Genomic DNA, 26,283 nt, shown 5'->3' on the forward strand with positions numbered 1-26,283 from the left:
ACCAGGTGGATGCCAGCATATCCTCAAGCTGGCACCGATGAGTTCAAGATGTTTTCAGGGTGGAGGACACTGAGTTTGGGTCCTCTGCCATTCTTATGCCCCTGATTCAGTAGGAGGGAGTGAGGGCGGGGAGCCACACATCCCCTTAGAAGATGAGATGAGCCCTCCCCTTGTCCTGGGGACTAGAAATCATATCTACCCATATATGGGCTCTATCTCACAGAACCGTACAGGTCAGGGCAGATTTATTAACATTTTCAGGTCTGTCTCGATTTACCCAGTGCCCTGATACCAGACATGAGGGGTGGGACCCCTGTGGTATCATCAGGGCACTTTCAAACTGCCTAACTGGCAGTCCTTACCTCAGAATGTTCTGAAACTTCCTCAGAACCAGCACTGGGGCTCATGCTACACTTCCCCCACGTTTGGCGAAGCTGCCATCTCAGGAACCCCAGAAATATGACAGATCTGGGAAGTTATGGATATGCTATGAGACTCAGGTTATTCCCAGGCAAAGGCTCTTTGAAGTTTGGGGCAGCCAGCTAGGTGTCACCTCCCCTGCTGGGAGAGAGCCAGCGGGTCTGGTTTTCCCCCAACTAGATTGCTTCTGCCATGGTGCTTGTCACCTTATACCTGATGGATGGGCCATCAGCACAGCTTGAAGCCAGGGACTCTCCGGGGCAGATTAGGCTCAGGCTCATTAGCATATCAAAAGAGCCATCCAGCATTTAGGATGGTGCTCTCTCTCTGCTAAGAAAAGGACTTCAGCTGCCCCTACACACTCAACCCAGATTGAATCGATTTGAAGCGCAATCGATGCAGGGAATCGAGTGCGATCGCTTTTTCTTCACGGGCGGTTCCAGGATGCGCCTGCGGCCCCGCAACCGTCCGTGACAGTTTATCAGATAGTTCTGTTCCATATGCGCGTGTATACGAACTGAATGGTTTCTTGACCCACACCTGTTAACTAGGTGTGTGAGTGTGTGGGAAGGGGGGGCTTAGGGGAAGGTAGAGGGGGGCATCGGGTGATCATCAGTTAGGGCTGGTTCACATTGGGGCGATTCTTTAGCGCTTTGATGATCACCGGTGATCAGCAAAGCGCTGCTACAATGTATCCCTATGGATACATTTAATTAATCGCAATCCTGATAGGTCTAACCCCTTTAACTTTAAATGGGCCCTCCCAGGCCCTGCACTGAGCAGCAGGAGAGGAGGGGGTAGCAGCGCAGGAAAGTGGGGCTTGGGCACACAGCAGCGGGGAGGGGACCAAACTCCCCCCTCCCTCACCTGGGGCCCCTGTAACGAATGGTGTCAGCAACACAGATTTTGCTGATTATTGGTGATCTGCAGTATCACCAATAATAGACGCTATACCTGATTATGTGGTGATCTGCAGAATCACCAATAATACTAATATAGCTAGATACAGGACACCCAATGTGGTATTGTGTTTGGTGCAACAGTAATCAGAGAAGTTATCTCCCGTGAGGCGGGAGATACAGACACTACTGCAGCCAAGGATTCCCTGAGGAGCAGGGAATCAGACTGCACTGCAGCCAGTGGATCCCTGAGAGGCAGGGTCCCACTGACTGGGCTTGCCAGATGATCTCCTGAGGAGCAGGAAATACAGACTGAACTGCAGCCAAGAATTCCCTGAGGGGCAGGGAATTCAGATTGTATTGCAGTCAGTGGACACCTGAGGAGTATGAACCACTAACTGGCTGCAAAGGGGATAGTTGGTGGAATGAGTGATTATGATAGAACTGCAGCCAAGGATTCCCTGAGGAGCAGGGAATCGGATGGTACTGCAGCCAGTGGACACCTGAGGAGCAGGAACCACTGACTGGACTGCTGGAGTGATAACTGATTGAATGAGAGATATGATCGGACTGCAGCCAGGGATTCCCTGAGGAGCAGGGAATCAGACTGTACTGCAGCCAGTGGACTCCTAAGGGATAGAGACCACTGGCTGAGCTGCAAGATGGTCTCCTGAGGAGCAGGTGACCCTAAGCCTGTGCTTGCAGCTGGTGAACACCTGATGAGCAAGTGTCACAGATAGTGCAGTAAGGCTGATCACCCAAGGGTTGGGTGACAGCCAGAAAGGTCAGACAAGCAAAGTCGGCAACACACGGACAGATAAAGTACAGAGACGGAAGACTGATTCGGTATCCGGGTTCAGGCAATGTCGGCAACAGGTAATCAGATAAGCGGAGGTACCGAATCAGTAAGCAGGAGAGTGGTCAGGAAAGCCATAGATCATAACAGGTAACAGAATATATATATCAATCCTAGTCTTAGGTGTGAGGTCCTTGGTCTCAACACCTGGGAACTAGTCTAACATATAAACAATAGCAATGTAGTAATCTCCTAGTCTTAGGTGTGAGGCCCTTGGTCTCAACACCTGGGAACTAGTCTAACAGATGATCAGTAGCAATGTAACAATCTCCTAGTCTTAGGTGTGAGGTCCTTGGTCTCAACACCTGGGAACTAGTCTAACAATACAATGATACTTTAAAGGCTATCACCGGAATCTGCTCCAGCTGGTTCTAACACACTGTAAGATCTGACTGAGGTCTGAGTGTTCACACGTAAGTTTTCGCAACAGCAGACAACTTGCAACTGACAGGCAAGTCCTATATATACCCAGAGCGCTCCACAGCGCCGCCCCAGTCACTCAGCCAATCCGGAACCTAGCTGGAGTCAGCTGATCGGCATGATCAGCTGACTCCCCTTCTGCTAGCATAAAGGTCCTGTCGCCTGGTGTGCGCGCGCGCGTAGCTCTCAATCTGTGTGCACTAGAAGGACCAGGCGAACTAGCAGCATGTTGCTGCGCGGCAGAAGCTGCCGGCTGGGACGTGGAGATAGCCGCCATGCCGCTTGCCCATGCGGCGGCATCTCCGCTATTCATTACACCCCCCTTGTGGGGGGGGATTGGGGGGTCACAGCCAAAGCCTAGCTTCTATTTTTGATATATTTAACTGACATCTTTTATTGTAACAACAAACTATTTATACAGGAAAATTATGAAAATTAACAAGGTTGCCCAAACTTTTGCATCCCACTGTATAGTGGGGACACATATAACTTGTTACCTATACCGGGAGCACCTATATCTAACTACCTATACTGTGGACACCTATAGCTGGCTACCTATACTGGGGGCAACTAGACCTAGGCCCTTCATATGACACTTGTCTCAGGCCCTGCATGCTCCAAGGCCGCTCAGCATTGCAGGCAGTAGCACCCAGCAAAGCACCCAGCCCTCCCCAGCCAGCCCTGGCTACTTAATACTGATATATATGGGCACGTGGCTACTTAATTATATTTTCTGGGGAACATGGCTACATCATTTATGCATACAGGGCCAATTTGGTTACTAGATTATTTTATTTTGACGCACCTGGCTATTTTTTTTGTTTACTGTGAGGCACCTGGCAACTTAATTATTTTATCTGGAGGTGTGTGACTACTTAATATTTTTATCTAGCGGCATTTGACTACTTGATGAATTATCATGAGGCATGTTACTACTTGATTATTTAATCTAAAGTTTATTTTGTCAGACCGACTCTTTGTGAATAACATCGCTACTTATTTTGTGTATTTTTGGGTCTGCCCATGACCCATCATGGCCACGCCCATGTTCCAGTGCATGGCCACTCCCATTTTTTTGCTGCAGCCGCATGTAGCAATCTCCCAGTTATAGACTGAGCTCACAATCTATTCCCTACCATAGTCTAATGTCCTACCAAATTAATTGTATAGCACTGACATCTGCGCAAAATTTCTAGAATGCATGCATATGTGAGCCCAAATGAGGGGGGGGGGAGGGAGTGGGCCCCAGGCTGAAACTTTTCTGGTGGGCCCTTAGTGTGCCACTGGAAACATTTAACTCAACATAGTCCCTCTCTGGTCCTCAGGTACACCCAGCAAATCATATTTTTATGATTTTTTTTTTCACCTTTCACAGGTGTATTGCTGGTTCAGAAATTGTTATTGTCACTGCTGTTCCATGTCAGTTAAAGAAAACCTGAACTGAAAATTAAAAGTCAAAATAAACATACACAAGTCATACGTACCTCCCGTGTAGTCTACGCCTCAATCTCTTTCTCCTCTCCTGCATCCTGTTTGTCCACTGTGATCAAGGGAATTCTCCGTCCTCCATTTTGAAAATGGCCATTACCCCATAACAGCTTTCTGGTCAGCACACTGTTAAACTGTAATATCGCCCACTTGAGCCATAGAGAAACATAAACATTACCTGGCACATCAGTTGTCCTCCCAGCTATAACTGACAGCAACTGATATATAACTGACAGCAACTGATATATTTCAGTTCTGACAAAATGTTGTCAGAACTGGAAGGGATCATTGTCAGATGAAAATGGTGAGCTTCTGAGAGGAACTGATGGCATGGTAACTATGTAATGTTCATTTGAAGTTACATCATGTGTTTAATTTAAATAATTGTACTCAGTTTAAGTTCCCTTTAAGCTCTCAAATGTGGCCTGTTTGGAGTATTTGTGGTCCAGAGCTAAGAAACATGTGAGTAACTCCAGCAACAGTGGTGGGTCAGTACATTTGTCAGAGTGTCTAGGCTGAAATCTAAAAGCCTAGTATCAGCTGTCATCTGTTTCAAATGCATATATCACATTATGCCTCATTATGCTGCTTACTTAACTTTACAATGCACAGATTGCCTCCAGGCATTCAAGCAGCGTTGGACTCGCTCTATTAGGAAACATATATGCATCGCACACTGAATAATATAGATTCCCCCTTTAAATACTTGCAGCAAAATTGTGAGATCACAGCCTTGCATATGTGTCAGCTGTCCTTGCATGTATATCAGGACATCACTACCCAGGTGGATGCTGTACACTGAAGGTCATGTGTTATAGGAGAGTTTATCCATGGGCCTGTGTCTGCAGTAGCGCGGTAAAGTGGAATACAGCAAAACCCTATTATTGGCACCAACAGGCATCGGCTGATGCGGATGATGCCGGCTGATGCCAAATAAGTGGGCTTTCTGGTTGCTTGAGAGTCAATGTTAAAAATAGGCCTAGCTAAAAGACAGAACTATACGCTACACAGTATGCTTACCATAAACATGTTAGCATACGGCCCATCATTGAGGAAAGATTTACAATGGGCAAACACAGAATTTATTCGATTTTTAGAAAAAAAAAGCCATTTTATTCAATACGTTCTTTTCTCTGCAGATCTTTTTTAATTCCTTACTACAGGTTTTTGTCCCCCTTAAAAACCACAACAATTTTCACATTACACTCATCCCATTCATTTGCCAATAACTCATTTATCACACAAAAATGATTTATGGGTTTTGTTGTTTTTTAAGCCACAGATTAGGCTTTTTTCAGGTGGTACTATTTGCCAAGAATGATTTTTTTTATGCATTTTAAAGGGAATAAGAAGGAAATTGTCTCAAAGTCATTAATTTCTCAGCCATTATAGTTTAAAAATAAGAATTGCTACTGTATATAAAACCCCCACATTTCATTTGCTCATTTGTCCCAGTTATAACTACATTTAAATTATGTTCCTGGTACAGCATATGGCAATAAAGTTTTATTTGGAAATAAAGGTGTATCTTTTACATTTTGATTTTTTTTATACTATATGAATAATTAAAAGCCCTTATTTGCAAAAACAACAGTAACATAACCTCATGACTTACATATTTAAAAAAAACAAACCTAACAAACCAAGGGTAACTATGCTTTAAAAAAAAAACACTAGATATCCCCACACTTTTTTCCTGTGCACTGTACACAGGAAGTGCATCTTGCTAATGTCTGCTTTCATCACTACTGTCACTTTGATCAGCTTTGGGAACACATGTTCCCATCCACTGGTCACTGACTGACAGGACCGTGACAAAAACACGCACACATGGGGGCATTCAAGTTTACAGGGGTGTAGATATGCCTAGCAGAAATCGTAGCAGAAAGTGGTTAATTATCAGTGTAAATATTATGGAAAACAAAAATTTGCTTTCTTAAAACAGAAATTATTTGCAATAATTCAGGTTGGAGTGAGCTCCCAGATTTCACCCAGTGCAAACAGACTGTTTCGGATTGATTGATCCTCATTAGTGCATGGCATGAATTAATGTGGCTTTATGGAGTAGGACTTGAAACACCCAGAGTTACAAACTACCAGCAAGCTCATGGTAAACCAGAACTCATTGGTACATCTGCTGCTGAAAAAAAAGGAATAATGAGAGAAAGCAGTGAAGAGGCACAGACTTTTTCACACATCATAAGACAAAATGAAATTCAGTACGTCAAGCCTACTCAATAGCTTCAAGCACTTAACATTTGGCCCCTTACTCTAACTTAATATTATTTAAATGCAGAATCTATCAGGGGAAGCAGCTCATGTGGCCACTGTGTCCTTGTCGTCAATTGATTACACCGCTCTGAAAGTCAATGCAGTCACTCGTGTCAGATCAGCATACGTTTTAAGGAAAAGCTAATGAAACTATGCAGTATACAGAAAAAGCAATTAGGTAAATGTGTCATGTTGAAAAAAGTGACATTATGTAACCACATAGTAGTGCCCACGGAGCGTGTACACTGCAGGTCATTTTATGTCTGTTGACATTAAACAGGTAAACTGCTCATCCAACTAAACTGACCCTGGTGGCAATGTAATGTGATTTATCTCGCTCTCTGCACACACACTGCAATGATCATCAGCCATTTATATTAGACCGTACTCTTCATAGTATGGCCATGTAGCCAATAGACACGCATTTCAACTATGATAGAACTGCAGAGTCAAGCCACACATAGACATAATGTTGTGCATAGGATCGTTTCAATTCCTATGAACTTTGATATTCTCATAAACATCTATCATTGCTTGTTGTAGCTATAAACAGTGGAACTTTGGTTTGCGAGCATCATTTGTTCCACAAAGATGCTTGTAATCCAAACAACTCTTATATCAGAGTGAATTTCCCCCTAAGGATTAATAGAAATTCAGATGATTCGTTCCACAATCCAAAAACATTTATAGAGAAAATATTTAAAGAGAACCCGAGGCGGTTCCATGGGGGGCAGATGGGACACAGAGGCAAGTTTTCTGCCTCATGACATGCCTCTGTGTCCCAACACCACCGCCCTCAGCCCACCACCGCCGCGCTACAGCCCCCCGAGATTGGCAACAATATTTGTCACTATCTCTGAGGTAAACAGGGGAGAGGGATTCCCTGTTTAACTACTAAACGATCGCGTCACGCTAACGGGCGTGACCGCAGCGGCAACCCCAGGACCGCCTGGCGTCAAGTCCTGGGGCCGGCTTTTGCAGGAGGAGCAGAGCTCCACCTTCAGCTTCTCTGCGGCGATCACCATTTATTAAGTTAGTACAGCGGTGCGATCTACAGCAGATCTGTACTGGAGACCGCTGTGTGACACGGCTGTCCCCCTGGGGCACAAGAGAGCGATCGGCTCTCATAAGCTGAAGCTTATGACAGCCGATCGCCATGATTGGCTGGCTGGGAGGAGGGAGGGAAACAAAATACATAAATAAATAAGCAATTTTAATAAAAAAAAAATACATACATACATACATATTTATGAAAATAAAATAATAAACAGGGGCATTCCGGCAGGGTTTCCAGAGCTGCCATTGAGCAGCTCTCTCTTCCTGACCACGCCCCCTGCCGCTCCCCCGCCTCCCTGCACACTGTGAATGAGAAACAGTCTCTCATTCCAGCGTTGTGACCCAGATGTCACGAAAGTGAAAGTGGGTCAGTGTGGCCCACAGGAACGGTGGGGAGCGGCGGTTTTTGCAGCTATCTGATCCGCTCAGCCCCCTGGATCAGGAAGCCTAGGTTTTTTTTTTATTTTATGAGCTCACCTCGAGCCCTCTTTAATACAAAGTGCTGCACTGTATAAAGTAAAAAATAAATATAAAAAATTCACTATAGATAGCAGAATCATTGCTATCTCTTGGCTCACCCCAACCTTGTTTTGTGTGTCTTTAACAAGGAACTTGTTTTTGCCAACTTTGGAGGATTTCACAGAAAAATGTGACATTGAACAGTTCCTACACACACATTAAGTACAATAAAGTATAATCCTGCAGCTTTCAAGGGAGAAGAACCATTGGCTCAGTTGTGATGAAGTAACGCACATATAAGTCCTTTGCTTGTATATGAAGACATTGCTTGCTTATCAAGTCACAGTTTCTTAAAAATGTGTGCTTGTCTTGCAAAGTGCTCTTAGAGCGGACCTGAACTCAGAACTTCCTCTCTGCTCTAAAAGATAAGCAACAGCATAATAACCTTTAAAGGAAAACATTTCTATGTTACAGCTGATACAAATCCTGCAATAAATCTGCAGTGTGTCTACTGTCTGATTTCATGGAAGCCGACATAGGGTTAAAATACTCTGTTTACAAATAAGCTGCTATGCCGAGGAAGCCAGCTGACACAGCTGAGAGATCAAATTATAGTTGTGATTAGTCATGGATAAGGGGGAATTGGACAGGCTAAACTCTGTAAATACATACAGGATGCATTTCTCTATGTTTTCCTTCTGTCCTTTGCAAGCATTCAATTCCACTTTAACTGCTTGCTGACCACTCCACACCAATTGGCGAGAATGCGGCGGCAGCCCCAGGGCCACTCCATGGCGATTGGCGTGAATGGCCTTCTATGGGGCTAGCAGGAGATGCGTGCGCATCTCCGCTTGGAAGACGGAGCTCCACCTTCAGTCTCCCAGTGGCGAACACCGCTCGGAGACTGGTAGGTGGCGCAACCGACGTCTAAGGCAGCGCTGTACTGGGGATATTATGAAAAAAGAAAGAAAGAAAGAAAGAAAGAAAAATATTTGTAAAAAATAAAAAATAAACATCGGGGGAGCGATCAGAACCCACCAACAGAGGGCTCTGTTGGTGGGGAAGAAAGAGGAGGGGAGGGTCACTTTTGTGCTGAGTTGTGCGGCCCTGCAGCGAGCCCTTAAAGCTGCAGTGGCCCAATTTTTCAAAAAAGGCCTGGTCACTAAGGGGGTTTAACACCGTGGTCCTCAAGTGGTTAAACCAAGTTACTTGCAATTTAAGGTTTCACTGTACTTTAAACTGTTTACATTAACTTGATGTTTTGTTTAAATACCAGATCTAGATATGACGTTCATAAATTGGCAATATACAATCATTTTCCTAATTGCCACTTTAATTACAAAATCTGTATGATGTGGTGTTCATTTTTTACTTATTGAGCTGAGTGGGAAAATGCTTACACAGCTATTAAATAATACTTAAACCTTATTTGTACATTGTGGTTTTATAACAACTGTTTTTTGATAGCTGTCCTTCAATTGACCATAGATACCTATTCAATGTATGTTAAACAATAAGCTCGCATTCTGTCTGTTTTTGAGCAGGGGAGTCAACGATTTTAGGATTATCAACAGGAACAAAGGGAAGGGACAACATGGAACTGTTTTGCAAAGTCTGTTTTGTTCCAACCTTCTCTAAAAGGATCATTCTGTTCAAATTATCTTATTTAACTCTAGTATAAAATCTAGCTATAATAGAGAGGTCTATTATGTAGATCACAACAGTGACATAATTACATTTCATGAGGCCCCCCAGCAAAATTTTGATGCCCCTGCCCAATCTTCTCTTGTCTTCCCTTGGTGGCCCTTACAGCCTTGGGGGTCTCACAAGGGTCAGAGAACAAGTGTGGCCACCATGATCTTCACACCCATAACAAGTGCAGCCATACAAACACCCAGGGCCCGTATGCAATTCACTTTTTCTCCTTAGTTTTCTCCTAGGAGATATTTTCAAAATTGTCAATAAAATGCCTTTCAAAACACCAGCAAGCAAGAAAATAATCAAAATAATTTTTATAGTTCTTCCTTGCTTGCTTTGTTTGGTACTTTTTCAGTTGCAAAGTGTTGAAAAGTTATTTTAAATAGAAGATGAAATATTATCTCCTAGGAGAAAACTCAGGAGAAAAAGTGAATTGCATCTGGGCCCTGGTAAGAAGTATAGTCCCTTATAGATCACACACGCTACATGCCTGAATGACAGTTACATTGCGTGCTGTCTCTTCTGACTCTGACGAGCTTAGTGCAATATGCCATGCTGAAGTTTTACTCATCAGTGTAGATGATTAGGATGTTGCGAGGTGGTGAGCCATACATTTAGAAGCATTACTAATCATAAGTTTGCTGAAAATTGACCATGATATTGTCAGCATGATATTTAGTCAAGCACAGTTCTAACTGGATATGCATCAAAGTGACTGGTGGATTCTTGGAATCATCATACTGTTGGACGCACTGTTAATGTGTGTATGTGCTTTAATTGTGGCTTGCATCTGTAGCTAGACTACCTGGTAGATCATTTTTACTTGGTAATTTTAGAAATTTTCAAAGTAGCTCAGAAGCTGGAAAAAGTGTGGGCACCTCTGTATTAGGGGCTAATTCTATTTCATGCAAAGAGCTGCACATAAAATATGTCACTGAATTGTATTATAAATGCCTTTGATCTCTCCTGTAGGGTTTGTGTGGACAATCGCTATTGTTGTAGGATCTCCGATGCTGCATGTCCAGACATTAGAGGTAAGTAAATGGAGACAAGATAGATGATCAATGAGACGAGACAGGAGGAGCTACTGAACAGTCTAGAGATAGTCAATGAGACTGCAAACTGGAATTGGACCTATCAGATCCAGTATGGCGTGAATTTGAGTCTATAATCTCTGTTTGTGCAGATTTATTACACTTCAATCTGCTCTCTAATTCTTGGCCAGCAGAAATAAACATAAATCAAAGGAGCTAAACTCCTTGTGTTCTATTGGTCAACGTCCTTGTTGGCGTGTTGTCTGTGACGTACGCAGCAGTGCGCTCAGGTAGGATGTCCGTTGGCTGCACACATTTGCATATTAGGTGGAAGTTCCCCATCAGGTCCGATTTTTTAGGCAAGTGGGGATTGGTCGCCACAGGCGACGCTGCAATGTGATTGGTATAACTGCATGTCAGGTTACTATATAAAGCTGAGATTGTGTTTCTGCCTTTAGACACTGACATAGGCTTGAGAAAGGAGAAGTCTCCTCGAAAACGTCGCTGAACGCTATTGCAATATGTCTTAAGTGTCTATTAATAAACTAAAGAGCATAATTACACTTTGATGGTGTCGGTCTCTACTTTCCATAGCACACAAATAAACTTAAAAATCAAGGTTGCCTCATTAACATTATGAGTTATAATAGTTCCTGTAAAGAACACAAACTTAACGGCTCAGCTGTAGGGATAGGCAAAGGTCTGAATATATTGTGTGTGATATAGCCATCACAATGACATATAGTCATCACAATGACATCACAAGGACAAGTTTAATTTTTTTTCTTTCTTCTGGTTCTAAAAAGTGTACGTTACAACTTTTATTATGTAAGGTAAAACAGCTGAAAGTGTTTACAGCAGACTCTAGAAGTGGTGCAGGTGCTTATTCTGCAGCTACTTGTTGCAGAAGCATCCTCGTGGGATACTCAGAAGGCAATTATTACAAGTAGAGGTCTCTGAGATACTTCAGATCTGGACTGGAACCAGGGATGGTGGTGAAGGGGATCTCGACTTGACATTTAAAAACATATTTCCTTTGACACAGACCAATCAAGCCACATATACTCAGATAACACACAAAATGTTCTGTCACTCATTACCTATTGCCTAGAGTAAACATTCATACCTGGAGTTGGCCTGCAGATCCGCATGTGCGAATGTTACTTCTGCAACTATTTTTGTAAATGACAAGACCCACTTAACAGCACCTGCCAAATGTTTAACTTTGCCTATTGATTTCTAGGTGAAATACGACTTGCTGTATAACCTGTACCACGTGTGTTGCCTTGAGTCATGGAATGATGCCGGACTGCGCCGAGCCTATGCCATCTTCATCCTGGTTGCTCTCTTCCTTGTGCCACTTGCTGCCATGCTACTACTGTATACCCGTATCGGGTATGTGTTGTGGATTAAAAAGCGCATCGGAGACTGCTCAGTGCTGAACACCTTAAGCCGCAATGAAATGGCAAAGATCACCAGGTATAATGTCCCGACCATCACTGTACAATGAATATTTTGTGTGCATAGGCTTTTCACTTTCCTATCAACTAATTTAAAGCTTCTGAACTCTTAAAAGGCCTTTTGAATTCCTTATGAGGAAACTGTAAGGCTTGTTTCACATGGAAGACTGAAGGAATTGTTCACTGCCCATCAGTTGCTCCTGTTCACCGGACACATGCTAGGTATTGGCGGTGAAGAGGCAGTGCTAGCAAGCACCTGTCTGGTGCTGGTCCCCATGGAGACTTTTACTGGTGCCTATGAATTGCTTTTTCATCATCTGAGTCTATGGGATCTGTTTGTATTGAGGTGGGCCACTGCAACACAGGTGGGAATGGCCCCAGAGCTTCGATTTTGAGATCAGAAGTTTTGCCAACTAGGAGGTGGGGTTTAAGAATTACGCCCATCTCCTGGTTATCCACCCATTCAACTACAGATCCTATGTTAGGGTACAATGATGCGTATGTTAACTATAATGTGTAGGTCCTCTTTGTAGGTCCTCAGTGTAGAATCCAGCTATACTATCCCAGGGAAAAAACACATATATAAGTAGATACATGCTTGTTCTACTTACATAACATATGTATTGTACTGTCCACATTTTGATTTCAGTGAATTTTATATAGTAAATAAAGAGAAAACTGTTCCTGGTATTTTCCATTTTTATTCGATTTGATTGAAGCCAATCCTGATTTCACTTCCTCACTTACTTTTTTTTTCACCTAGAAACTGCACTGTCATATCTAGCTTGCTTTTTAAACACATGTGAGCACAGCATAGATCATATTTCAGCAGCTTCACATAGAACTGCCAATCAGTGAGGAGCAGGTATGTTGGAGGGTAAATGACAAGATTCTTTCTAGTCGGCAATGTACCAAATAGAGCCAGGCTGACAGAGATAGGATTTATTACAGCAGAAACATTTCTGGTTAGATTGGAGTGCTTGCAATGCAGGGTCAAGTTGCAGGCTGCATAATAAACACAGAGAAGTGGGTACATGGAATTTGATTTTATGGCTGTCCCGCTTTAAGAGAGCTGGGACAAAGTTCCTAGATGTATCATGAGGTGTACCTACTTTTTCACACGCAGTTTCTCCATTTTGACTTAGGTTTTTGTTACATAAACAAATGCTATAATGAAATATATATATAATGTGTGTGTGTGTGTGTGTGTGCGTGTGCGTGCGTGCGTGCGTGCGTGTGTGTGTGTGTGTGTGTGTGAATTTGGGCGCATGAGGCAAGTGGACAAAAAGGGCGCCGCCATTCACTCCCATAATAAATATCGTTTGATGAGCACCGAACAGGAAATAAGGGCACCCGGAGATTATTAAGGTTTTCAAACGGCGCCCAGAGATTATTATTGTTTTTAAACTGCGCTTGTGATGATTTAAAATACTAAACATATCTATCATATGTAACTAAAACGTTATTAAAATGTTATCACTTACTGTTTGTAAAACATTATTATCCACATAATGAAGTGATCAGTAAGTAAATTGTAATATATGTTTTACACTCACTATTTGTAAAACATTATTATCCACACAATAAAGCTATTACTAAGGGGGGTCTTAGGGTTAGGCACCACCTGGGGGGATTTAGGGTTAGGCACCACTAGGGGGGTTTAGGGTTAGGCACCACCAGGGGGGTGGTTAGTGTTAGGCACCACCAGGGGGGTGGTTAGGGTTAGGCACCACCAGGGGAGATTCAGGGTTAGGCACCACCAGGGGGGTCTTGGGGTTAGGCACCATCAGGGGGGTCTTAGGGTTAGGCACCACAAGAGGGGTCTTAGGGTTAGGCACCACAAGAGGGGTCTTAGGGTTAAGCACCACAAGAGGGGTCAGAATTAGGCACCACTAGGGGGGTCTTAGGGTTAGGCACCACCAGGGGAGATTTAGGGTTAGGCACCACCAGGGGAGATTTAGGGTTAGGTACCACCAGGGGGAGGGGGGGTCTTAGGGTTAGGCAACAACAGGGGGGGTCTTAGGGTTAGGCACCACCAGGGGAGATTTAGGGTTAGGCACCACCAGGGGGGGTCTTAGGGTTAGGCACCACCAGGGCGGGTCTTAGGGTTAGGCACCACCAGGGCGGGTCTAAGGGTTAGGGATAGGTAGAGGGAGGGTTCTGTGTGAGAGTAGGGTTGGGTTTAGTTGTAGTAAAATGTTAGTAATATTTACTAATGTTTTACTACAGTTATTACAAACGTACTATTTTTTTTCATTGTTATAAACAATATTTTCAGATTTATTACATGAAGAAACAATAAATGAAGGTTTTACATAATATTATACAATTATAACAATTATACATATATTATATTTTTTTAACAAACACTTTCAAAACAGGGAAGTCTCAGTTTCAAAACAGGGAAGATTATCGTATACATAATTTGCGATTTCATAGACATTATAAAAGGACTTCCGAGGCCAATTGTTAAAAAAAAGTGAAATACCTGGTTCGCTTTTGTAGGCACGGAGGACGCCGTCCGCGCCGTCCGTGCTGTTCCGCCGGGTCCCCGCCGCTCAATAGCCCCTTGGGCCGCTCCCGACCCCACGACCCGGGTCGGGATCTCCTGCCTGCACTAATATGGCCGCCGGAGCTGGCCGCGGCTGCGCAATCCGCATAGCCGCGAGTGCGGCTGTGGAGCTCTAGGGCCAACCCCCTGATACACGCAACAAGAAACAGCCTGTAGCGTGGATCGGGGGGCTGGCCCTAGAGCTGCGCAGCCGCACTCACGGCTATGCGGACTGCGCAGCCGCGGCCAGCACCGGCGGCCATATTAGTGCAGGCAGGAGAGCCCGACCCGGGTCGTGGGGTCGGGAGCGGCCCGGGGTGCTAATGAGCGGCGGGGACCCAGCGGAACGGCACAGAGGACGGCGTCCTCCGTGCATACAAAAGCAAACCAGGTATTTCACTTTTTTTAACATTTGGCCTCGGAAGTCCCTTAAAGGTTTTCAATTTGTAAACATTATTGTAAACGAAATACAACACAATATTTTTATCATGGACACGTATTTCAGTGCTTTTACTTTTATCCTTTGCGAATTCTCATGGTGCCCCTGAGAATCTTCAATCTTTGAATCTTGAAGCTATAATGGGAGTTTAACAGCAATAAATCAAAACTGATTGTTGGTTTATGTAAATAATCAAATAAAGGATTAAAGGGCATGATTTTTTATTTGAATTATGGTTGGATAAAATGAAAAATTTGATTTCTATTGTATAACAGATTACAAGAACCAGAACTATGTAATGTATAAGCTTTCTGTCATGGTCACTGCAGCAATTGTATTTTTGCTACAGTATTTACAGTATATGGGCATATTTGAAAAATGGCAAAAAAAAACCTACCAGTGGATATCCACTAAAAACTGACTTTAAGGTATCAAAGAAAAAAAAAAAAAGACCTGTAACAACTCATAGGAGAACATAAAATGTATTCAGGACCCCTTTTTTACAATAATTATCCTGGTTTCAAAATTAGACTTAACAACTCATAGGAGAACATAAAAGAATTATCAGGACACTTTCTTACGGCAACTATTCTGGTACCAGCATCAGAAATGCTGTGTGTGTGTGTGTGTGTGCGTGCGTGCGTGCGTGTGTGTGTGTACCGGTAACTCCTCCCTTCCAGTGATGTTTAGCCTAGCCAGGCATGGGGAAACTTGGCCCTCCAGCTGTTAAGGAACTAAAAGTCCCACAATGCATTGCAGGAGTTTTACGGCCACAGTCATGACTCATAAAGGCAAATGCATTGTGGGACTTGAAGTTCCTTAACAGCTGGAGGGCCAAGTTTCCCATGCCTGGCCTAGCCACTGATGTCACATGGCCTTCTGCCCCAGGGCACTCTCAGAGATTAACTGACGCACCTGCTCACAACACAATAGGAACAACATCCCATAGATATGCACATTGCCAGCAGTAAAGATGCCAGCATTACTGATACATTTAGTGTAGCTTAAAATGAGGTAAAATTTTACAATGAGCAAACATTTACTAAATAATTTGTAAATCAATATTGTAGAAAATAAGCAATTTTATAAGTTAAATTATTATATTCAGTAACGTTCTTCACAAACTCACTAATGTTCTCTGAAAACCACTGGAGAACATAAGTGATCATGCAAACCTGGACTACTTTTATAAGAAAATAAATCTGCTATGTATTTCTTTAATAAAATGATTGTTCTAAATTGATGTTCTGGTTGTTTTGAAAGACCGATACCATTGTTGTGGTTTAAATCATGAAAATATGTATTTTGCAGGAGTGTGGCGTGGGTGCGGCTGGAGGGGTAGTGGGGCATGCCTTAAATACATCCCTCTTTCTTATCTCATAAATTGGGTCCTAAATTTACTACACAAAGTTGTTGATACATTAATATCCCAGCAGGAATTTCTATAACCCAGTCTCGGGTAGCAACCTTTTGCCACCTATTAGGGGGCAGTTTTTTTAAACCATAGTGTACGTTCCAGATTTATTACTGCATCCCATAAAAATTATGTTATTAAACAAAAAAATTATATTACAAAAATTCAACCTTTTTGCAATGTAAAATTAGACACTTACAGCTGTATTGGCTTATAAATGTCCAGATCCTCACCATCAACAGCAGACAGCCACTTTCTACCTCCTCCCTCTCCCCTGTCTCCACCACTCTCATTTCGCATGAAAAAAAAGGTGCTCCCAGGGGTGTAGCAATAGGGGGTGCAGAGGTAGCGACCGCATCGGGGCCCTTGGGCCAGAGGGGCCCCGAAGGGCCCTCCCTCAACTACAGTATTAGCTCTCTATTGGGCCTGTGCTCATAATAATCAATTCTATAGATACTTTTGAATAGTGTTGTTCCCCATCCCCTTCTTGCAACTCTGACACTGTAGTTGCCATTGGCAGGTTTTGGTGCGCCGTATCAATTGTTATGTATTGAGTACTTGGGGGGCCCCAATGTAAAACTTGCATCGGGGCCCACAGCTCCTTAGCTACGCCACTGGGTGCTCCACAGATCATGTAGAAGTGGAGCTGAGTAAGATCTGTGTCACAGCCTAATGCAGTCATAATTCCCCAAGTGTGCCTAGAGCATCCAGTCGGATTACACCACAGTATAGTAACCTGCAGTATATACTGTATATACGCAGTCTGATATAGAGGAGTGAATGCAAGACAGGAAAGGACCTGAGGAGGAGCCACACTAATGATGCCCAGTAAATATTCCAGATTTTCCACACACTCGCTAATCCAAAGGTGTCAAACTCCACTCCATGAGGGCTATACCCATACCAGTGTGTTTAAGATGGACTGAGAAATGGAGAAGTGTGTTTTACCTGATGGACCACACCTTTCCTGATCCAGTCCCATCAATTAATTTGAACTGCCAAAAATGTGTGAGGACCTTTTACATCTGAATCAAATGCAGTCCTTATAGCAGATTTTCCACATTTCAATGCCAACTTCTGTATCTGGATGAGAAAGAATTAGGAAAGTTCATATTCCCAGTCTGCATCTATATAAGTGCCGGCCATGTTTATGTACAAGCACTTAACCTATTATGTATTTGTACAAAGGTTTGCTGTATTACATAAAGAGCAGCAGCCAGGAACAACATGGCATATCTTTTTCTTGTACTTCATAGGATTTTGCAGTAAAATGATCTAACTACAGTTTTCCCTAAATATGCCAATGTTTAGGTTTCATAGTTACATAGTTAATAAAAACACACACACACAAAAATCCCAAACCTGCTTAAAAGTAGCAAAATAGTGAAAAATTGAGTCTTTTATAAAAAAAAAATAAATAAAAAAAAAAATTACCCAACCCGTCAAATCTCTTTATCTAGGTGACAGACAAATTATTTTACTCCAGTAGATAAAGCGTTCAAGAATTCAATAACTATTTAGTAAGAAACAGCTCAACCAGTTTAATAAAATCCCAACACACAGTATATAATAGGCAAGAAGATGCGGCTAGACGTTAAATGAAGATATGCATGCACAGATCCGTACACTAATGCGGAGTATGGGCAATGGGGTGAAAAGACACGATTTCTCAGATATGTTCTAGTCCCTGTATAATGAAATTTCCAGGACAACAGGATAGCTTTGCATTCAGAGGCATATTGCATTGCATGATTTATTTTTATTTTATTTGGACAGGCGATCTCCCATCACATATATCTCCAGCATACTGCTTATTAGCATTTAGATATACCTCTTAACAGCTATCTCCCAGGAAACAACATCTCTTTTGTTGGCATATTTCCTTTAAAGTGGTATTCCGTTTTGATCACAAAAGCAGTCTCCTCAGTTCAGATGTATACATCACAAGAGATTTTACACATATTTAATATTAGTAATTACACCTAAATTGAGACAGATATGGAGGCTGCCATTTTTGTTTCCTTTTAAACAATTGCCTGGTGACCTTCCGATCTTTTATGCACCAATAGTGTCTGAATCTCACACCTGAAACAAGCATGTGGCAAGCCGAGGTAGTATTCGGTCAACTATCTGACCTGCAAATATGACAGCCTCCATATGCCTTTCACTTCAGGTGTCCTTTAAAGAGACACTGAAGCGGAAAAAAATTATGATATAATGATGTATGTGTAGTACATGTAAGAAATAAAACATTAGGAGCAGAGACATAAGTCTAATATTGTTTCCACTACAGGAAGAGTTAAGAAACTCCAGTTATCTATTAGTGTTGGGCGAACATCTAGATGTTCGGGTTCGGGCCGAACAGGCCGAACATGGCCGCGATGTTCGGGTGTTCGACCCGAACTCCGAACATAATGGAAGTCAATGGGGACCCGAACTTTTGTGGTTTGTAAAGCCTCCTTACATGCTACATACCCCAAATTTACAGGGTATGTGCACCTTGGGAGTGGGTACAAGAGGAAAAAAAAATTAGCAAAAAGAGCTTATAGTTTTTGAGAAAATCGATTTTAAAGTTTCAAAGGGAAAACTGTCTTTTAAATGCGGGAAATGTCTGTTTTCTTTGCACAGGTAACATGCTTTTTGTCGGCATGCAGTCATAAATGTAATACATATAAGAGGTTCCAGGAAAAGGGACCGGTAATGCTAATCCAGCAGCAGCACACGTGATGGAACAGGAGGAGGGTGGCGCAGGAGGAGAAGGCCACGCTTTGAGACACAACAACCCAGGCCTTGCATGAGGACAAGAAGCGTGCGGATAGCATGCTTTGTACCACCATGCAGTCATAAATGTAATAAAGATAAGTGGTTCAATAAACAGGGACCACGCGGCAACGCTAACCCAGCAGCAGCACACGTGATGGAACAGGAGGAGGCGCAGGAGGAGAAGGCCACGCTTTGTGAGACACAACAACCCAGGCCTTGCATGAGGACAAAAAGCGTGCGGATAGCATGCTTTGTACCGCCATGTAGTCATAAATGTAATAAAGATAAGAGGTTCAATAAACAGGGACCACGCGGCAACGCTAACCCAGCAGCAGCAGCAGCAGCAGCACACGTGATGGAACAGGAGGAGGCGCAGGAGGAGAAGGCCACGCTTTGTGAGACACAACAACCCAGGCCTTGCATGAGGACAAAAAGCGTGCGGATAGCATGCTTTGTACCGCCATGTAGTCATAAATGTAATAAAGATAAGAGGTTCAATAAACAGGGACCACGCGGCAACGCTAACCCAGCAGCAGCAGCAGCAGCAGCACACGTGATGGAACAGGAGGAGGCGCAGGAGGAGAAGGCCACGCTTTGTGAGACACAACAACCCAGGCCTTGCATGAGGACAAAAAGCGTGCGGATAGCATGCTTTGTACCGCCATGTAGTCATAAATGTAATAAAGATAAGAGGTTCAATAAACAGGGACCACGCGGCAACGCTAACCCAGCAGCAGCAGCAGCAGCAGCACACGTGATGGAACAGGAGGAGGCGCAGGAGGAGAAGGCCACGCTTTGTGAGACACAACAACCCAGGCCTTGCATGAGGACAAAAAGCGTGCGGATAGCATGCTTTGTACCGCCATGTAGTCATAAATGTAATAAAGATAAGAGGTTCCATAAACAGGGACCGGCAACGGTAACCCAGCAGCAGCAGCAGCAGCAGCAGCACACGTGATGGAACAGGAGGAGGCGCAGGAGGAGAAGGCCACGCTTTGTGAGACACAACAACCCAGGCCTTGCATGAGGACAAAAAGCGTGCGGATATAGCAGCAATGCTTTTTGCCGCCATGCAGTCATAAATGTAATACAGATGAGAGGTTCAATAAACAGGGACCGGAAACGCTAAACCATCCCAGATGTTCATCGGTCATGTTACTTGGTTGGGGTCCAGGAGTGTTGCGTAGTCGTTTCCAATCCAGGATTGATTCATTTTAATTTGAGTCAGACGGTCTGCATTTTCTGTGGAGAGGCGGATACGCCGATCTGTGATGATGCCTCCGGCAGCACTGAAACAGCGTTCCGACATAACGCTGGCTGCCGGGCAAGCCAGCACCTCTATTGCGTACATTGCCAGTTCGTGCCAGGTGTCTAGCTTCATGCCCGGTTTCAGGTCCAGCGGTGCCAGCCACAAATCCGTCTGTTCCTTTATTCCCCTCCAAATTTCCTCCCCTGTGTGCTGCTTATCCCCAAGGCAGATCAGCTTCAGCAACGCTTGCTGACGCATGCCAACAGCTGTGCTGCACTGCTTCCACGATCCTACTGCTGCTGGTGCTGGGTTAGCATTTCCGGATGAGGTACAGCTTTGAGATGCGTTGGAGGAGAAGGAGTCAGAGAGGTAGGTGCTGCTGTTGTTATCCAGCTGTTTGCGGCGTGGGCAACACCCGCGCCGTAGCAGGTGAGGAATCGCTGCCAGGCTCCACAAGGTTCACCCAGTGCGCGGTAAGGGAGATGTATCGACCCTGGCCGAACGCACTCGTCCAGGTGTCAGTGGTGAGGTGAACCTTGCAGGCAACGGCATTCTTCAAGCTTCGGGTTATTTAGCTGACCACGTGCTCATGCAACTCAGGCACTGCAGAGCGCGCAAAGTGGTAGCGGCTGGGAACCACGTAACGTGGGATGGCCACTGACATCATGCCCTTGAAGCTGTTTGTCTCCACCACTCGATATGGCAGCATTTCGCAGGCCAGAAGCTTGGCTATGCTGGCTGGCTGTTACTGCCACGGCCCGGGGGTCATTTGCTGGCAATTTCCTCTTGTGCTCAAACATCTCAGAGACAGACAACTCAACCGTAGCGCTGCACACCGAAGGGCTGTTGGTTGTTGTGTTTGATGAACACTGGGAGACTAGAGTTGGGCCGAACCTCCGATTTTAGGTTCGCGAACCGGGTTCGCGAACTTTCGCGGAAGGTTCGGTTCGCGTTAAAGTTCGCGAACCGCAATAGACTTCAATGGGGATGCGAACTTTGAAAAAAAAAAAAAATTATGCTGGCCACAAAAGTGATGGAAAAGATGTTTCAAGGGGTCTAACACCTGGAGGGGGGCATGGCGGAGTGGGATACACGCCAAAAGTCACCGGGAAAAATCTGGATTTGACGCAAAGCAGCGTTTTAAGGGCAGAAATCACATTGAATGCTAAATGACAGGCCTAAAGTGCTTTAAAACATCTTGCATGTGTATACATCAATCAGGGAGTGTAATTAAGGTACTGCTTCACACTGACACACCAAACTCCACTGAACAGAACAGGTATGCAGTGGCGGGTTCACTGAACAGAACAGGTATGCAGTGGCGGGTCCACTGAACAGGTATACAGTGGCGGGTCCACTGAACAGAACAGGTATGCAGTGGCGGGTTCACTAAACAGGTATACAGTGGCGGGTCCACTGAACAGAACAGGTATGCAGTGGTGGGTTCACAGAACAGGTATGCAGTGGCAGGATCAATGAACAGGTATGCAGTGGCAGGATCACTGAACAGGTATGCAGTGGCAGGATCAATGAACAGGTATGCAGTGGCAGGATCAATGAACAGGTATGCAGTGGCAGGATCAATGAACAGGTATGCAGTGGCAGGATCAATGAACAGGTATGCAGTGGCAGGATCAATGAACAGGTATGCAGTGGCAGGATCAATGAACAGGTATGCAGTGGCAGGATCAATGAACAGGTATGCAGTGGCAGGATCACTGAACAGGTATGCAGTGGCAGGATCAATGAACAGGTATGCAGTGGCAGGATCAATGAACAGGTATGCAGTGGCAGGATCAATGAACAGGTATGCAGTGGCAGGATCAATGAACAGGTATGCAGCCAGGGACAAGCTAAGGCTAACTAATCTTTCCCTATGAGAGACTGCAGTAGCTCGCCCTACTCTAACTAATGCAGGCACACGAGTGGCCACGGCCGCCGCTGCCTGCCTATATAAGGGGGGGTGGGGCTCCAGGGGCTAGTGTAGCCTAATTGGCTACACTGGGCCTGCTGACTGTGATGTAGAGGGTCAAAGTTGACCCTCAGTGCATTATGGGGCGAACCGCAATGGGGCGAACTTTTCCGCAATAAAGTTCGCGTGCGGTACCCGCACGCGAACCACCTAGGTTCGCGCGAACCAGGTTCGCCGGCGAACCGTTCGGCCCAACTCTATGGGAGACCTCAAGAGCACTAGTCCGGAAAGTGACAGTGTCAGCATCGTCTGATGTTTGTGAATGTTGTGAACCACGCAATGGCTGGGCTACTGCTGCTGCTGAGGCGGGTCTGGTGGTGAGTCTGGTGAACCCAAGGGAGGCAGTGTTGCTGGTGGTACCCTGTCCTGCCGCGTTTGCCCACAGAGTGGGATGTTTGGATAGAATGTGGCGGCTCATGCTGGTGGTGGAGAGGTTGTTAATACTTTTCCCCCTGCTCAGGCGGGTCTTGCACACCTTGCAAATCGCCATGGTAACATCCTCAGTGCAGTCTTCAAAGAAAGCCCAGACTTTAACTGGCTGAGGACTCGGACCTCGTGCGTGATGTGCTGGTGCTGCTTAACCCACTGCTGGACGCTTGAGAGGTCATCCAAGTAATTATCTGGTCCTGTTCTTTTGGATCTGTGAGGGTTATTGTCCTGGACAACATGGGCAGTATTGAGTGGGTTTTCTTGGGTGCTCCCCTGTGGCCTGTACGTGAACCGTCAGGGGAAACACCTCTTCCCTTGCCCCTCCCTCTTTCACCGGATTTCTTCCTCATTTCACTTATCCTTAAAGTACACGCTGACTGGCAGCAGTACAGTGGCAGTACAGAAATGCTATACAGTGGTGGGTGAGCGGTGTACCACTATTGTCAGCAGTGACACAGAGCACAATGCTATACAGTGGCGGGTGAGCGGTGTACTACTGTTCCCAGCAGACACAGAGTGGAAGTAAACACAATGCTATATAGTGTGGCTGAGCCGTGTACACAGAGTGGCATTAAACACAATGCTATATAGTCTGCTATATAGTCACCCCGAACAGGGTGATGTTCTGCAGAACCCGAACAGTGGCAAACACTGTTCGCCCAACACTACTGGGAGGGAACGCAGATTTTAGTACCTAAACACACGATACAACATGTTTTCCGGGGTCGGACTCTGAGGCACATACAGATGGTCCCGATCATCATCCTCATCATACAACTCTTCTCCTGAGTCTGACCCACCCACCACCTCTGCCACCCCAACATCCCCAGACACAGACCCCTCATCGTCCTCAACATTAACTTGGGATGCTGGCCTGAGCCAGACCTCCTCCTCCACATCAGGCCCCATCATCTCCTCAATGGCAGCCCTCATTAATCGCTCTGGCGACGGACTGATGGACACAACGTTCTCCTCCGGGGAGGGCTGCTGCTGACCACTGGCTGCTGGGGTGGATGTTATAGCTTGCGTGGGGCGTTGGCTGTTGCTGTTGTTGGGAGTGCTGCTCACAGCGGAGGTCTCTGGGGAACTCATGTTGAGCTCATATAGTGGTTGACGGTGAGTGGAGTATTACTGATCCCAGCAATATACACACTGACTGGCAGAGTACGCAATGCTATATAGTGTGGCTGAGCGGTGTACACAGAGTGGCAGTAAACACAATGCTATATAGTCTGGCTGAGCGAGCGGTGTACTACTGTTCCCAGCAGAATCAGAGTGGCAGTAAACAATGGTATATAGTCTGGCTGAGCGGTGTACACAGAGTGTCAGTAAACAATGGTATATAGTCTGGCTGAGCGAGCGGTGTACTACTGTTCCCAGCAGAATCAGAGTGGCAGTAAACAATGGTATATAGTCTGGCTGAGCGGTGTACACAGAGTGTCAGTAAACAATGGTATATAGTCTGGCTGAGCGGTGTACACACAATGCTATATAGTCTGCTATATAGTGTCAGTAAACAATGGTATATAGTCTGGCTGAGCGAGCGGTGTACTACTGTTCCCAGCAGAATCAGAGTGGCAGTAAACAATGGTATATAGTCTGGCTGAGCGGTGTACACAGAGTGTCAGTAAACAATGGTATATAGTCTGGCTGAGCGGTGTACACAGAGTGTCAGTAAACAATGGTATATAGTCTGGCTGAGCGGTGTACACAGAGTGTCAGTAAACAATGGTATATAGTCTGGCTGAGCGGTGTACACAGAGTGGCAGTAAACACAATGCTATATACTCTGGCTGAGCGAGCGGTGTACTACTGTTCCCAGCAGACACAGAACAGTAAACAGAATGCTATATAGTGTGGCTGAGCGAGCGGTGTACCACTATTCCCAGCAGACACAGAACAGTAAACAGAATGCTATATAGTGTGGCTGAGCGAGCGGTGTACCACTATTCCCAGCAGACACAGAACAGTAAACAGAATGCTATATAGTGTGGCTGAGCGAGCGGTGTACCACTATTCCCAGCAGACACAGAACAGTGAACAGAATGCTATATAGTGTGGCTGAGCGAGCGGTGTACCACTATTCCCAGCAGACACAGAACAGTGAACAGAATGCTATATAGTGTGGCTGAGCGAGCGGTGTACCACTATTCCCAGCAGACACAGAACAGTGAACAGAATGCTATATAGTGTGGATGAGCGAGCGGTGTACCACTATTCCCAGCAGACACAGAACAGTAAACAGAATGCTATATAGTGTGGCTGAGCGAGCGGTGTACCACTATTCCCAGCAGACACAGAACAGTGAACAGAATGCTATATAGTGTGGCTGAGCGAGCGGTGTACCACTATTCCCAGCAGACACAGAGTGGCAGTAAACAGAATGCTATATAGTGTGGCTGAGCGAGGTACACAGAGTGGCAGTAAACAGAATGCTATATAGTGTGGCTGAGCAAGCGGTGTACTACTATTCCCAGCAGACACAGAGTGGCAGTAAACAGAATGCTATATAGTGTGGCTGAGCGAGGTACACAGAGTGGCAGTAAACAGAATGCTATATAGTGTGGCTGAGCAAGCGGTGTACTACTGTTCCCAGCAGTGACACAATGACAGGGGGGACCCTGGCTAGCGTGGCTGGAGCGCGAACTACCCTGCCTGCCTACCCAAAGCTAAACCCACAGACAAATGGCGGAGATATGACGTGGTTCGGGTATTTATTTACCCGAACCACGTGACAGTTCGGCCAATCAGAGCGCGTTCGGGTCCGAACCACGTGACCCGTTCGGCCAATCACAGCGCTAGCCGAACGTTCGGGGAACGTTCGGCCATGCGCTCTTAGTTCGGCCATATGGCCGAACGGTTTGGCCGAGCACCGTCAGGTGTTCGGCCGAACTCGAACATCACCCGAACAGGGTGATGTTCTGCAGAACCCGAACAGTGGCGAACACTGTTCGCCCAACACTATTATCTATTCAAAAGAGCCATTGAGCTCCACGACTTTCAAAGTCTCAGAGAGCTCTGTCTTCTGAAGCTTATTATTTCAAGTGTCTGGCACTGTATTGTTTTTTTTTTCCTGCAGTTCAAAAGTTCACTAGCCTGCTCTGTAAAATCATTTAGAATGCTGAGTAGTGTGTAAACTGCAAATATTAGAGAATGATGCAATGTTATAAAAAAAACTATATAACTGAAAATAAAAATATGAGAATGTTTTTTTTTGCTACTAATGTTCTAGTAATTATCCGTACTACACATACAATTCATTATATCATAATTTTTTTTTTTGCTTCAGTGTCTCTTTAATTACAGATTCATCCATAGATGAATCTGAGATGCCTGGCTCTTCTACTAACCACATATGCTATTGCTCCGTTGTTATTGCCTGATGAAGCGGGATCAAACCTGCGA

The 26,283-nt window shown here is 44.9% G+C and overlaps 1 protein-coding gene across 1 annotated transcript in view; it reads left to right on the top strand.

The window, feature by feature from the left end:
* Positions 1-26,283, top strand: part of LOC137561145 (pyroglutamylated RF-amide peptide receptor-like) — a 257,791-nt gene that overhangs the window by 223,179 nt on the left and 8,329 nt on the right. The window contains exons 3-4 of the mRNA XM_068272405.1: positions 10,540-10,601; positions 11,845-12,080. Coding sequence (XP_068128506.1) covers positions 10,540-10,601; positions 11,845-12,080 — 298 coding nt within the window. The remainder of the gene's footprint in view (positions 1-10,539; positions 10,602-11,844; positions 12,081-26,283) is intronic.

This window comes from Hyperolius riggenbachi, chromosome 3 (genome assembly GCF_040937935.1).
Source record: "Hyperolius riggenbachi isolate aHypRig1 chromosome 3, aHypRig1.pri, whole genome shotgun sequence".
NCBI lineage: Eukaryota > Metazoa > Chordata > Amphibia > Anura > Hyperoliidae > Hyperolius > Hyperolius riggenbachi.